General features: G+C 45.0%; 1 protein-coding gene across 1 annotated transcript in view; it reads left to right on the top strand.

Moving 5' to 3' along the window:
* The window catches only part of LOC311441208 (uncharacterized protein), a 156,097-nt gene that overhangs the window by 90,258 nt on the left and 51,937 nt on the right, over positions 1–13,902 (top strand). The window contains exons 4-6 of the mRNA XM_084529028.1: positions 7,012–7,180; positions 10,235–10,400; positions 12,631–12,768. Of these exons, the coding sequence (XP_084385154.1) occupies positions 7,012–7,180; positions 10,235–10,329 (264 nt within the window). The 3' untranslated portion in view covers positions 10,330–10,400; positions 12,631–12,768. The remainder of the gene's footprint in view (positions 1–7,011; positions 7,181–10,234; positions 10,401–12,630; positions 12,769–13,902) is intronic.

The following is a 13,902-nucleotide window of genomic DNA, read 5'->3' as shown; positions in this document are numbered from 1 at the left end:
GAAGCAAAGTTCAGTAGAGGGAACTGAAATTACCTTGCAGCAACAAGCTGCAGCACCTGGTGACCTCTTCTTTGATGCTGGTAAATGTAACATGGGAATGTACAAGGGTGGTGTTAGGGGGTGCCTGGCTGATCACTGCCATTTGTCGTGTCAGCCACTTACTGCAAGGGCTCAATTCTCAGTGCTTTTAACTCCTGCTGCTTTCACCGAAGACAGAAGTTGCTTGGCACCTTGCAAGGCTGTGTGCTGAGTTCCTGTACTGATCTGAGGGATGTGCAGAGAGGCTTTCTGGAAGGAAAAAAAATAGCATTGAAAGCCACTAATCTCTGGCATGTTGTGAATGTGGTCTTCAGTTCTGTCTTGGAGCCTGCTGTTCCAAAACTCCACCTCAGGAGAGCCGTACTCATCAGCAGAGATATTTGTAAGAAGCCATCAGTGGCTGTCCAGGAGCTATTTTACCCAATAGACGAAGGGAGAGGGGAAATAATTATCCCTGAATTTAACGCTTAAGAACATGTGATGTATAGAGGAATGAAGCTAAACCCATGGGATTGCTGCTATCCAATTAATGGCTGTTTGTTGCCATGCCATAGCCTGCACTGTGCTGGAAGCAGCAACACACTAATAGGCGGGTTCCCTGTGCTTAGCTTTGGATCTTGCCACTTCAGGCCTGCTGCATGCTTCCAAAAACCAATCTGGAGATCTCAGTCAGATAATGCTCTGCCTGTATGAGTCAAAAAATGTGATTGTACAAAATCAAATGTATGAACCCACATGTAACTGAGTTTTCTTTTTAGGAGATAATATTTAGATGGTTAAAATCTCAAATATTATGATTATGTGAGAAAGTTATTTACTGACGTTGAATCAAATGTAAGGTGGATCAGAGGTATTTGGGGGTCAAAGGTATAGAAAGTGCAGAACTGAATGCTACTTGCTAGTAGAAAAAAACTTACTTTATTAATTATGGTCCTTTCTGTCAAGTCCTTTAACTCTGCATTTCTCTATGGAAAGTAGTTTTATCTCCTCTGAGTATAGATGGTCAATACAGTCAAATCAGCTGTTCAGGAGGAGTATTAGGGAGGTTGAAACAATCAGCAATGCTCCTGGTTCTGCATTTTGCTACTGATTTGCAAAGCTGCTCCTGTTGAAAGTTGTGGGCTTTTTAGGCAGAGAGCAGCTGGTCTGTGGTCTTAACAAAGAGAATGTGAGAAAATGTTACTTCCATCTCTTCCTGAGGTGGATCTTGTGGGGTCTGGGAGCTTCACACAATTCTCACTCTGTCCCATACCTCAGGTGAGACCACCAGTTGCTCCATACTTTTCCCTCTGGCTCTGTCATTGGTATCAACTGTTAATGTTAATGCTCCATACAGAATCAGCCTCTCCTCTCCTCTCCTGTCTCTCTTCTCATTTGAAGTAGTTTGAGGAAAGCTGCTGAAGTAACATGCTACAAGGAATCCAGTTGTATGTATTAGAAACTTTTGCAAACCAACAGAAGATGATTGCAGTAACTCTTGAGGCTCCCTGCACTTCTACCAAGGGTTCTGTTGAAACAGGCAAGAGCTTTGAGACTGCTTTGGTAGTTCTTAATGTTTTGTTTTGGGTGACTGAGACATTGCTTGTTCAGATCTGGTATGTCTCACCTTGTGATGAATCCTATGATGGACTGTTGTGAGGATGCCATGGCTGCCCTGTTGCCATCTGCACAAGATCTATGGGGACACAGATGGTTTTAGCCCGATAGAAGGCAGGAGATCATGATAGAAGGCTGATAGGAGGCTGAGTCATTCTGACTCGGGTACTGCGGAGTGCAGGATATGAGGCAAACTGACGGTAATGGCTTTCTATCAGGGCACCACTTACATGAAATCAATCTGACGATCTGGAATTGAAGCAGAACTAGTCATATTTTAGCTGTTATCTTTTATTGTCAGGTTTATTTTAGTAATCTTTTGCAATGTTCCCTCATTTCAGCTAGGAGTGTTCAAACAAACCGTAGAAGGTCTACGTTGAGATGAGTTCAGAGTAAACTTCCCAGAGCTGTTGACTGAGAGGTCACGAAGGTACATGTGGAGTCTGGCTGAGATGCTGATGTGTGATGGGTTGTTGGAAAGAGGACAAGGGAAGCCTGGGAGAGATCCATCACTGTGGTGCATTTGAGCTATGTGAGCTAAGAACAAATGCCTGACCAGCTGGCTTATGCTGGTCTTCGTGGTACTGTTGCTTCACAAGGAGGTGGTATTTGACCTGGCTTATCTAGAAATAGGCATGTGTTTAAACTGCAGACCTCCTGCCAATAATGTTCTCTCTGAAGTGACTGCTAGATAAGTCAATTATATCACTCCTCTTAGAATGGAAGCTATTAATTACATGAATTAGAAGCACAGAGCACAACTGATCAAAGCAGGTGGTGCAATGGGATACCAAGATACAGTTTGGTTTAATGCTCGTGATACCTGTTCACTGAAATTCTTTGAAGATGGGTGATATATAATGTTTCTAATTGATTATATTAACAAGAGTGTTATCTGGAGGGCATTCGATGGGGATTCAGGAATTCTGGCTCTGTTCCTTGGTATTTCATTGGCCATCTGAGGAAGTTAATTCTTCTTCCTTTGCCTAACTTATTCCACCATTAAAATACAGATAATCACCCATAAAACTGAGATAATTACACTGTCCTTTTTGAAAAGGACATGGAGACCTACTGATTACAAGTTCTGGATGCATTTTTGAAGTTATTACTATTTGCTTTGTTTAGATAAGATACGTCAACGTCAGTGCGTGTGTGATTTGCTTAGAGCTGGCAAGGAGAGATGGGAACTTGAATCATTATTGATTTTCACTTTAAAGGTCTCTGCTAGCAATTTCTTTAAAGGAAACAATAAAGGTTGATGCCAGAGCTCTTCTTTTTGCTGGAACTCGGTGCTTCTCTGCAGTGCCTATTTCTAGTTAAGAAAATCCTAGCAGTTGGCAAATGACAACTCTTCTGTCTAATAGGTGGCACATCACTCATGTCTGGGAGTGTAAATGTTCTGTACTTAAGGATCTTTGCAGGTGGCACCCTAGATTTAGCAGAGACAAGAATAACATCCATTGCTGTTCCTGACACTTCTGAGGTCTCCCAAAGCCATTTGAAAAGTGCAGAAGTAGATACTGGCAGGATCGGGTTTAGGTGCTTTTGAAAGCCATTTTGTGCTAAACAGCTGTATATCAGCATGAGACATCATTCACAAAATGTCATCTATTGCAAGAAGGCCTTTTTTCCAACTCTTAAGTACCGCTCCCCTGTGATACTTTCTGAAAAACTTGTCATATTTCTATTTGTCATCCTAAAGAGGAGCAGAACAGAAGTCTCTGCCTGTTCTTGAGTTAGTGGAGGTTGATGTAGCTGGGAGGCAGGTGACCATTTATGCCAGTAACAGAATGGATAGCTGCTGAAGGAGCCAGCATCAACTGGCGTTGATGTATTCTCTCACTCTCATACTATTGCTATTCAACGTGCTTGAAAAAAACTTTTGAAAGCAGGAGAAAGCTTAGCTTAGAAATGGTGCAAAGCATTTATCTCCATGGCAGTGCTGTGGTGGTGAATGCCTCTCACTTTTCACCAAGTTTTCCTGAACTTGGGACCAAGCCATTTCACACCTGGTTGCTGCTCAGGCCAAGTCCATAACCAAAAATCACATTCTGCTTTTGCATGAAGTGGTACTTTGTACAAAAAGCATCACCTGATCTTAGTGGAGTGGGTGAAGGCAGAAGAAAGTAGAGAAGACTGAGTAAATGGCTTTCCCACCTGTAGATGCTGGTCTTGTTAAAAAAACAATATAAAAATCTTCCAACCTAGCAGACAGCCGATACTATGTGGCTTTCATCCCAGATGTCACAGAAACACCTTGGTGCTAAATCCCAGGTTGAAGGTGCCAAGTCTGTCTTTTATGTATTCTTGTCACAGGAGGCAAAGCTGATGCTGGAGCTCCTGGTGCTCACACGCACCCCAAGCCTCATTCAGTTCCTTACCCAAAGATCTCACCTTAGGAACAGACCAAACAAAGAGGGGATGAAGGAGGTCCTTTTTTGTAAGCCAGTTTTATGCTGGTGTTGGTGCACGCAGGCATCTGCACTCAAAAACATTGCTGTGATCCAGTTGTCGTGGCCAGCACAGGGTAGGGAATATAGCTGGATTCCAGCAGCAAGTGGTTCGATCACTCGATAATCTGTCAATAGGCTTCTTATGTCTCCTTTGGGGACACATTGACCTCAACACTGGCATCTCATCGAATGTCCACTCCATTGCTGCTCCCCAGGATCTATACTGTGGTACTGGATAGGCTTTGTGATGCTGGGAGTTTCTGGCAGAGACGGGAATCCAGATCTGTGGGTTCCACTGAACACAGATACTAGATTTCTCTTTTCTTGCTTGGAATTGTATCCCTGCTATTAATAACATTTTGCCTCCTATTTCAACTTCTTCCCCTTCTTTGTGTGTGTGTGTGTTAATTTTATTTTAGGGAAGAAATTAGTTAGGCAGCCAACTCTGCAATATCATAGTGGTGTTTGGTCTGGCAAGTGGCAGCCCTGGGGCTATGATCCATACACTAAAGCCTCTAGCATATAATGGTAACTACAGTGAAATTATCTCGTAATGGCTGGGTGCATACTGCCATGGCAGTGTAATTACATGGCAAATACTGCAGGCTGCTTAGCCTAATGATAGGCTAAGTGCCAACTGGAAGTGACAGTGCAGGTCCCTTGTGGGTAGGGAATGGTGCTGTGATCCTTGGCGGCTGTCAGGCACGTCCACATTCTGGACCAGTGGAGGTAATACCTCCTTTTAGCAAGGATACTTGAGTTAGCACTTGTCTGTCCTAGCGATCGTGCATTTTGCTTTATTTTTAAATAGCCCATCTAGCCAAGGAGGGCAAATCTGATGTGACCTGCTCTTCCTTTTGTGAAGGAAGCGCAGCCGAGGTGCTGAGGATGTCAGGCTGGCTGATGTGACAATTTTCATTTCCCTAGGACAGCCTGCTGCCATCCTCCAGGTCCTGTGCTTTGTTGTGTTTTGTGTAGGCATGTCAATAAGGGGCATTCAAGCTAGTTCGAGTACAGCAGTAGTTTGTGTAAGGTTTGAAAGTGCTTGGTGGGTATTCATTATAAAAGGTCGTTGGTGTTTGTCAGATGTTGGTGCTGTAATTTCTGTCCGTAGACAAAAATTTTTAAAGCTGCCTATTGAGTGGCTACCAAACAGAGGTAGTGGCCATGCCGCCCTCACTGGGATGCTCTCTGACACAGGAGCTTTCAAGATTTCTATGTTGACAAATACTTGGGAATCAGGGTACCTAAAAATACCTCCTTGCAGCCCATAATTCCACTGATAAATGGGTTTCCTTTGAGCCCTGATCATTTTCCCTCCTTCCCAGACATCAAAACTTGAAGCAATCATTTCTTCTTCAGAGCATGAATTCTGTGATCAGACTGAGTGTCTGAGAGTGGCTTCGCTAAAAGATGACACCCAAAAAGTCGGCTCACAATAAAATCAAGTCTGACACCACAAATTCTAAGTGGCTTTGGAAAATAACTTCCAGATCTACAGCTAATTATTTGCAATTCTCTGGGAGTGTTCATCCGAGACAGCCCAAAGTGCTTCCCGGATCTCGCATACAGTGTAGCGTTCAGGTGCCATAGTCTCAGCTGGGGAAATTGTCGCTGCTCAGGAGCAGAAGTCTCACCAAATGTCCCATGAAATCATTTAAAAGCTGGATATGCTTTACATTTCAAAATATTAAGGCTACTAGTAAGGTTCCTAAGTTACATACCCGGCTTGTTTAGTTGTTGGCTTGGAGATCTTTGCAATATAAGCCAGCTTAGTTAATGAGCGCAGATCTGTGTTGTTAGTTACCCCAAATCAGCTGGCCAAGCTGCTGGCTTTTATTTCTGAGACACGGAACTGAATATGCTCAATCTCCTCGCAACAGGAATGAAGAATCATTCTGTCAATTCTCTTCCTGCCAGCTGATGCCAGGGTCAGAGAAGTAGGTCACACCTTCCTGGTTTTGAGATGGAGCAATACTCATTTTAGACCAATTTGCTCTGAGCACGGAGCTCATCTGCTGGGTTGAACCAAGGCATTGTTGCTTTCTCTAGTGCATTGTTCTGCTCTCCCTCTAATTAGCTCCAAATGTTTCTTATGCCTGGAACACAGTGGTAGTGATGAATAATGGGCTCTCTTCTCTTAACCCTTTGACCCCTCATTCGGCTGTGCACTCCCACCTAGATGCTTTCGCTTTCCTACATGCACCGGTGCTGTGGCAGTCTGACAGCTGCCTGTATCAGACTCGCTGACCCATAACCTCCTCCCTTCTCTTCTGTGAATTGAGGAGGGGAGTGCAGGAGCATGGTCTTAGCTCCAGCAATTACATTTATGATGACAGCGGGCACTTTATGCAAGTAGACATGAAGGTGCCCCCCTGTGCTGCTGGTTGTGGCAAGGTGTAGAACCGCTGTCGCTCTGGGCCTTGTGCTTTGGAGGTGACCCGCCAGGAGAAGCAGTATAACTTGTTGATTTGCAGATCTGCTGGTTTGCAGAACTGCTCTGGTTACACGCCAGCAGAAGAAGAAAGGCATCGCAGGCTGATCCTAGGAGATGGGTTTTAACTGCTGGTTACTTTGGCCAAACAGGAGCCCCCCTCACACATGTTTTTTTTTTTTATCAGGTTAGGGTGCAGACATTTGAGATCACATCTGTGAGCAGACATGAGTTCAAGCCTGAAGAAAGCAGGAATGACACCCATAAGGGCTTTACGTGGGGCTGGGGTTAGTGGGAGGAAGAAGAGGAGACTTGCTGCGCATGAGTCACGGGAAGGGATGCTTGGAAGAGGTTGGACCAGGGCATGTTCTTGTCCTACAAAATAGTGCGATGTAGAAACACATTTTATCACATTCCTTCTCACAGCAGACCCTCTTGCTTTAATTTGTGGGTTGTTGTTGTTTTTCATCTGTTTTTCCAATTCAGAAAACCGAGCCATTAGCCCAGCACGCGGAGCTCCCCCTCACTGCAGCGGCCAGACAGCTTTTTGGAGGCCTGGCAGATGCAACCTGGGCCAGCACACTCACTTCAGCACGTGTGGCCATCATCCACTGCTCGGTGCAGCATGTCACGTCTGTGTCTGCAGTGTGTTGCGGTGAGCTCCCTCCGTCACTGACAGCACCTTTCAGCCTTGACAAAACACTTAAAAACATCTGCAAGCCCTCCCTCCGCAGAGGAGCACGAGCACCATGTGCTTCTGCTGCTCTCTGCTCTCTACCTGCCTCATTCCTGCACCATCTCTGTGCTGCTCCGGCAGCAAAGTGCCCCTGAGTTTCTGCAAAGGCCAGCGCACTGTCATCACATGCTGTCTGTTTTATAACTGTCTACTCTTGTAAAACACTGACATTTGGGTAGGTTGGAAATAGTTTGTAGCTGGAACAGCACCACTTTGTGCCTCTGGTGGGAAAGGCTGAGCTTTTGTTTATGTTGGTGTTGTCTGTCCTACAGCACACAAGGGCTGGGCTGAGGCTGGGGGTGTTTCTGCGGTATGATGCTTTCGGATGCTTGAGTCACAGGTCTGTCTTCGTCTGTGCAGCTCCCCTGGAGCTGTATCCACTATAAATTCCTTTTTTTCCTTCAATAAAGATCTCCCTGTGGCCCAGGTCTGGGGGCAAAGAGGGTAAACACAACAGACATTACTTTCTTTGCTACATGACTTCGATGTGACTAATGTCTTTGGAGGCTCAAACCTTGGAAACTGGGCCAGACCTCTTCTCCATCACTGTCATATGTCAGTTCCTGCCCCAGTCTCTTCCCAGCTTGCACCACAGCCCAGGAACTGGTGCGCCAACCGGGGGCACAGCATGACCCAGCAGTGGTTGGCCCTGGACAATTTGGCCAGGAGAAAGGTTTGTTTAGGCCTGTGATTTTTTTTATTTTTTTGAAGAGATGGGTAATGACTGGGCAACAGAAGCTGTCCCAACAACCAGAGGCCGCCTCTGTTCCTTGTGTGGTGGAGTCCTTGGAGCTGCTGCCACTTCTGCATTGACACAGCCTGTGAAGGGAGTTTGCAAAAGTGGGAGTCAGCCTCGACAACTGAGACAATTCTCTGCAAGAAGAACCTTGGTCTTTGTAGACTGTAATTATAAGAAAAGACCATTTTGCTAATCTAGCCTCACCTTCTGCTTCATTCAGATGAGACCTGGACCCATAATGTCTGCATCAAGGCTAATAATTCACTGTTAAGCTATAGCACATATTTTAGAGAGACAGCAAATCTTGTTTTAAGTGCTCCAGGGGTGGAGAATAAAACTCTCCTCTACATGATTTGTTCAAGTGATTAACTACTGGCATTATTGCAAGTTTTAATTTTTAAATGCTCGTATTATTTCCAGTTTGATTTTATCCGGCTTTTAATTTCAGCTTCTGGATCTAGTTACATTTTTGTTTGCTGGGTTCTTGGAGCCTTTTAGCATCTCTCACAGTTGTGTTCCCCACCACCACCACCCCAGCTGAGACACGTTGATAGATTTAGATCAAATCACCTCCAAGCCTTCCCTTCGGTAAGCCAAATAGATCTGGCTGCCAAAGCCTCTCCTTTCTTGCTCCCTGCCACATCTGGAATCAAACGATGTGCTATGTTGGATCAGTCATCTGTTCAGAACGGCATCTGACCACCTTCCATTTGATGATGCTTAAATACATGCCGTTAAAAGTGCTTCTTTTGCTTGTGGCTGTTCTCTAGCCCCAAACCATCAGTGAGTATTTTCCGCTGACTGACCCAGATGAACCAAAACCCGAAGCCGACCACAGGAGCTACCTGCCCACTGCAGCAGGGCTGTGCTGGTGGGCACAAGATGCTCATCATCATCATCACAGGCTGCTCCCAGGGTCACTGCCCCACTGAAGGCAGCTTGACAGTTTCACCAGTTTTCTGCAAACAACTTCTCACCCCAAGATTTTTGGTCGCTTGTTTGCTATTGCCCTCTAGCGGCAATAAGACAGCCGCTGGGTTGGCTTTCTAAAATGTTTTGTTTTTCTGCTAGAATTCCACCACTTGGTACCTTGGGGCAGTCGTCTTGTTGATGCGATGGATTTCAGGAATATTACTTACCTCGATCTTAGCATTCAGCTTCATTATTTGGAGTTTGATGCTGCGCAGGAAAGAAAACTTGCTCTCTACGGTAGATAAATTCTAGTTTAGGTAGGGCAGGGCATTACAGACTTTCCTTTCTTGCTCATCCAAATGTTTTGACAAAAGAAGCTGAAGAAAACGTTGCCTTTTTGGGCTTAGAATAATCCAGAGTCCTGCAGAATCTGAACTCTGAACTGAACTTTGTGTGTGCAGTCAGCATGGACCAGCCTGATGCATGAGGTTATCTTCTGCTGTATTAGAGATATCGCCTTTTTACTGTTTATATTTCTAAAGAAAAGCTTTGTTTTTATTGTAAAGAGTGGACTATGTAAAACACACTCCCTTCCAATGAATTTCTTTTTTTTTCTTTTGTCAGACAAGCCAAATCATGTATTGAATGATGTTGGCTAATCAGGTTTGTCTTCTAATAGAGATCCTACAAGATAGTTTATTAATGAGACCTAGATTTCCTTCCCTGGTTGTAGTGCAGGGAGATCTTAATAAGCAATGAAATGCTGTGTCTGCAATCACTTCTGAGAGGTTTAAAAGGAAAATAATACTACGACTAATATGATTGCTCTCCCTACACTGCCATCCGGTGGATGCAGAAATCATTTCCTTTTGTAAATGGAAGGGAAATTCTCCTACTGATACCACAGCCTCCAGACTTGCACCAAGCTGACTCTCACTTGTAAGATGATTTCCAGGCCAGTGAGGAAAATGTTGGTTTCTGTCTGTTTAGTTATTTTATGTGAGAGGAGCTTTTCAATCTCCCATCTAAAATAAAACTTTCTCTACCCTGGAATGGGAAGTAGACTCATCTAGATCTTGAAAAGGGGATCTGAAAACGTCCCTGACCCTCTGCTCTCAATATCTGGTATGGACAGTCCAACCCACTGAGAGCTCCTGCTCTGGATGCTTTTGGAAAACGAAGGTTGAGCTTCTGTTTTGATTTTCGGAGAATCAGTGTATGGAATAGAAACAGCAGAGCCCTGGGTTGGATGCAGCACTGCATTTTTGGTGTGGGGTGGGAAGACATGGGGCTGGGAGTTAACTCTCTGATTGTCTTCCTAGGACTGACAGAAATAACAAGAAGGAGCAAGTGCACTGCTCATGTCCTCCTACCTGCTACTCTGCAGATGGACTTCACCATGCTGAGCAGCTCCTGAGCACAGCAAATCTTTCTCACCCCCTTCAACTGTGTTAGCTGCTTCTTCATCCCAGAGATGCATCTGGAGAAGTGAGTACCAGGGAGGGGATGGCAGCAGCGAGAGGCTGAGTGCCTTGGCTGAGTGTGCAGCTGCCTGGGCTCTGCCATTGCTTTCAACTTTTTCCAATTCTGGGATCCATCTAGTACAAAGCACTATGGAAATCCCTGCCGTGGGCGTTTGGACACTCCATGCATTAATCTAACACATTACAGCAATAGAATTTCCTGTCCTCTCTCAAGGACCAGAGCTGCAGGAGTTGAGGTAAGTGGGTTTGGTGTTACTTGCTTCCATTGTATATCTCCTCAATTCAAACATTTAGGAGGGCTCTTATGTATGGCAGCAATGTCTGGACAATTGTGAACTGCTACAGTGAGTGAAACTGCACAGCCTAAAACAGAATGGCCAGTCCTAGGAAACCGGGCTGGGAGCATCAACTCTGGCATTTCAGCTGCTGCAGGTGGGCCAGGTAATCACCAGGAGGTGGCATCCATCCCCCAGAGATGCCCCAGCCCATGCTGGGCACGGTGCCAGTTCTTATCTAGGAGCCTTGTTTCTTCTCATGGTGTTTTTTTTATTTATTTATTTTTTATTTATTTTTTATTTTTTTATTTATTACATGCTAGGTCTCTGAAGAGGCTCTGCAGTTGGGGTATTTGGGGCCAGCCAGGTCCTGGTCTGCAGGCTGGAGGTGGGAAGTGCTGCCACCTCGCCGTGCTGCCACCACGTTCCAGTTCTGAGTCATTCCCTTGCTTGTTTATTTTTGGTGTTTATTTATTTACCACCGAGGTGTCAGCCCAGAGCAGGCTGGCTGTGCCGAACTCCTCTGGTGGTATCGTGGCTGCTGCCAGCTCTATCCAAGTCCTGCTGCGGTGGGAGTGTTCCCACCCTGAGCCAAGGGGGAGAGAGGTTGGGCTCCTGTGAGAGCAATGCCACCGCAATCTCCCATCAAACATGTGCTCGACTCCAGGTAACGAGTGTGGTAGCGCAGGGTAAACTTCTTTTGCCCTCCCCACGGAGCCCCTGGCTCCCAGCTCTCTCCCTGAGCCAGCTGTGGGGGGTGGAGGGAGGTTAAGAGGCATATCCTTTGCTGTAATTATATCCTGTTGCTAGAGATATTGTGCTCTGCTTAAAGAAATCATCATAATACAGTCTCCCGGAGAAGGTAATTACTGTGCATCTTATGAATGGCTGCATGTGAATGTCTGCTCAAGCTGCTGTCAGCAGCAAGTTTCAACACATCTTACATACCAGGCATTTCACAGCCTTAGTTTTATTTGTTTTCATCACCCCTTGCCTTGTGCTTTATTTTTCATTAATGGATCTGTTTTTTTGTTTGTGGTGGTGTTGTTTTTTTATTTATTTATTTAAAAAAAGAAGAAGAAGAAAAAAAAAAAAATAAGGCCAGAGTTCATGTCTTTGATGGAGCATTTGGGTGGTGGCTGCAGCTTTTATTTGCTGCGTTTCCATTGCTCTGTGGTGGCTTGAGGGGAACTCTCTGGAAGATGCTGTTTCCCAGCAGTTTCCATATGGTAGCATCTAACTGGGCCCTAGTTTCCTAGTCTGAGCCCAGAAAAAATGAACCGTACTGCTGTTGACAAAAGTCGGCGTCACTCTATCACTAGCATAACCACACAGATTTAAGACCATGAGACGATTTATTTTTCTTCTTCCAATTTCCCAGTTTCTCCTCTGTATTGAAAAAGAGTTGGCAACTCTCCCACCTGCTCCCAAACAGGGCTGTCAGACTTTTCAGGTTTCTGAAAGGTCCTCTGAATCAAATCCTATCTTATGCCCTCAATCTGCCTGCCACTGGCACTGATGCTCCCCCACCTTAGTTAGGCAATATGTGTTGAAGTTTTCGAACCTGGTAACGTCTATGTGAAGATTGTGTATGAATGAGGCAGATCCATTAACTTTCTCAGAGATGTTTGAGGTAGAGCAAAGAGGGAATGCCAATGGAGTGCTGGTTTGTCACAGCAGGGAGCAATCAAGCTACTCTTCCTTTCCCAAAAGTCACTGATGTTTGCCTTTCCCCAGCAGTACATGTGGTAGTCTTTCCTTGTGCTTATAGGGCCACAGTGTGTGATTGTGGCACTCTGCATGGCTGTGAAAACATCGTGTCCATCTCCTGGCCAGCTCAAGCAAGATTTGAAACTGCTCCTTGGATTGCTTCCTGGTGCACATGGCTGGGGCTTGCTCTTGCAATGCTGAAGCTGAATTGTTTCAGTACCCTCAACGATTTGTTTTGTTTGTGGCCAGGCTTCTGTGCATGCTGAGCATCCACTACGTTGCATTCAGAGGTGGCTCCTTCCCCGTGATGTGCAGAGCATCAAGTCTGTCTCTCTTGGTGATTCCTGGTGAAGCCTGAAACGCAGCCTGGCTCCTGCAGGATGGAAGGTGCTGTAATAAATGTGAGCTCATAATGCTGTTGTTAAAAATAACTGGGGCTAAATTAAAAAGAAGAAAATCATCTTATTCAGCCCTACCCCAAGGGAGAAATGGACATGAGGAATTGGGCAATCCTTCTGTAAGTTCTCTTTCTTTAGACTATATTTAAACCGCACTGAGAGCCAGATTCTCAGCTGGTGTCAATTGTTGTTGACTTCAGTGGAGTGAAGCTGGTTTACACAAGTTGAGGCTGCTAAATGCCAGCATCTGGATGAAGCTGAGACACAGCTGCAATTACTTTTGCAGAAACCTCCAGTCTGAGGCTGGTTCAAAAATTGAGCCCTCCTGAGTGCTTGAGCTGTCAGGGCTCTGATTCAGCAGCTTTTTTGGGATGTGAAGGGTTATGAAAGGACCTTTACTCAGGTCAAAATTGGCTCTAATCTCAGCTGGGTTCTGCAAGTCTTGTGTCTGTCATTCTGTTGTAATCACTGCTTTAGCTGGGCTCCTCTGAAAAATTCTGCAAAACCTTTTTACTTGCTGCTTCACCAGCATCATCTCCTGTCTAGACACTCTAATTATGAGAAGCAGGGAGCGTACAGCGTGATGTGTAGATAACCCTGGATAACTCCAAGGCAACCGTGTGCTGCTTCCATCCCTCCCCTGACTGCCCTCCGAACTAGTTTTGCCAATTTATCAGCTGCTCCAGCATGATGATTAGCAAAGTGAGGGCTGTGCAGTGCCACCTGGGCAATATTCATTTGAACTTTGCCTTCAGAACCAAGTGCTTCAAGCCGCAGAAATTGATAGGCAAACCTCCTCAGATTGCAATGGGATCTAGGTTTAGATCCCTTATCTACTTCTGTTTTTCTGTATGCATGAAAACTCTCTGGATTAAAAAAACAAACAACCTTCCTCCCCCCATTGCAACCCCATCAGCAGAATGCATTAAATCTGTAAGCTGCTTTGAGTCCTTTTTTTGTGTACTTATTGTATCCACTCTAATTCTGTTCTTATCTGTGGACTTGTTTTTGATTTACACTACCATAGACGATATCAAACTCAAGCTTTATGCATTTCTGCTACGTCCTTTACATAAGAGCTTTTAAAGCTACTGATTTAACGGGAGACTGTCAAATAATCAAT

The sequence above is a fragment of the Aythya ferina genome (genome assembly GCF_964211825.1).
Source record: "Aythya ferina genome assembly, chromosome: 9".
Classification (NCBI taxonomy): Eukaryota; Metazoa; Chordata; class Aves; order Anseriformes; family Anatidae; genus Aythya; species Aythya ferina.
This window is presented reverse-complemented; position numbering and strand designations above follow the sequence as displayed.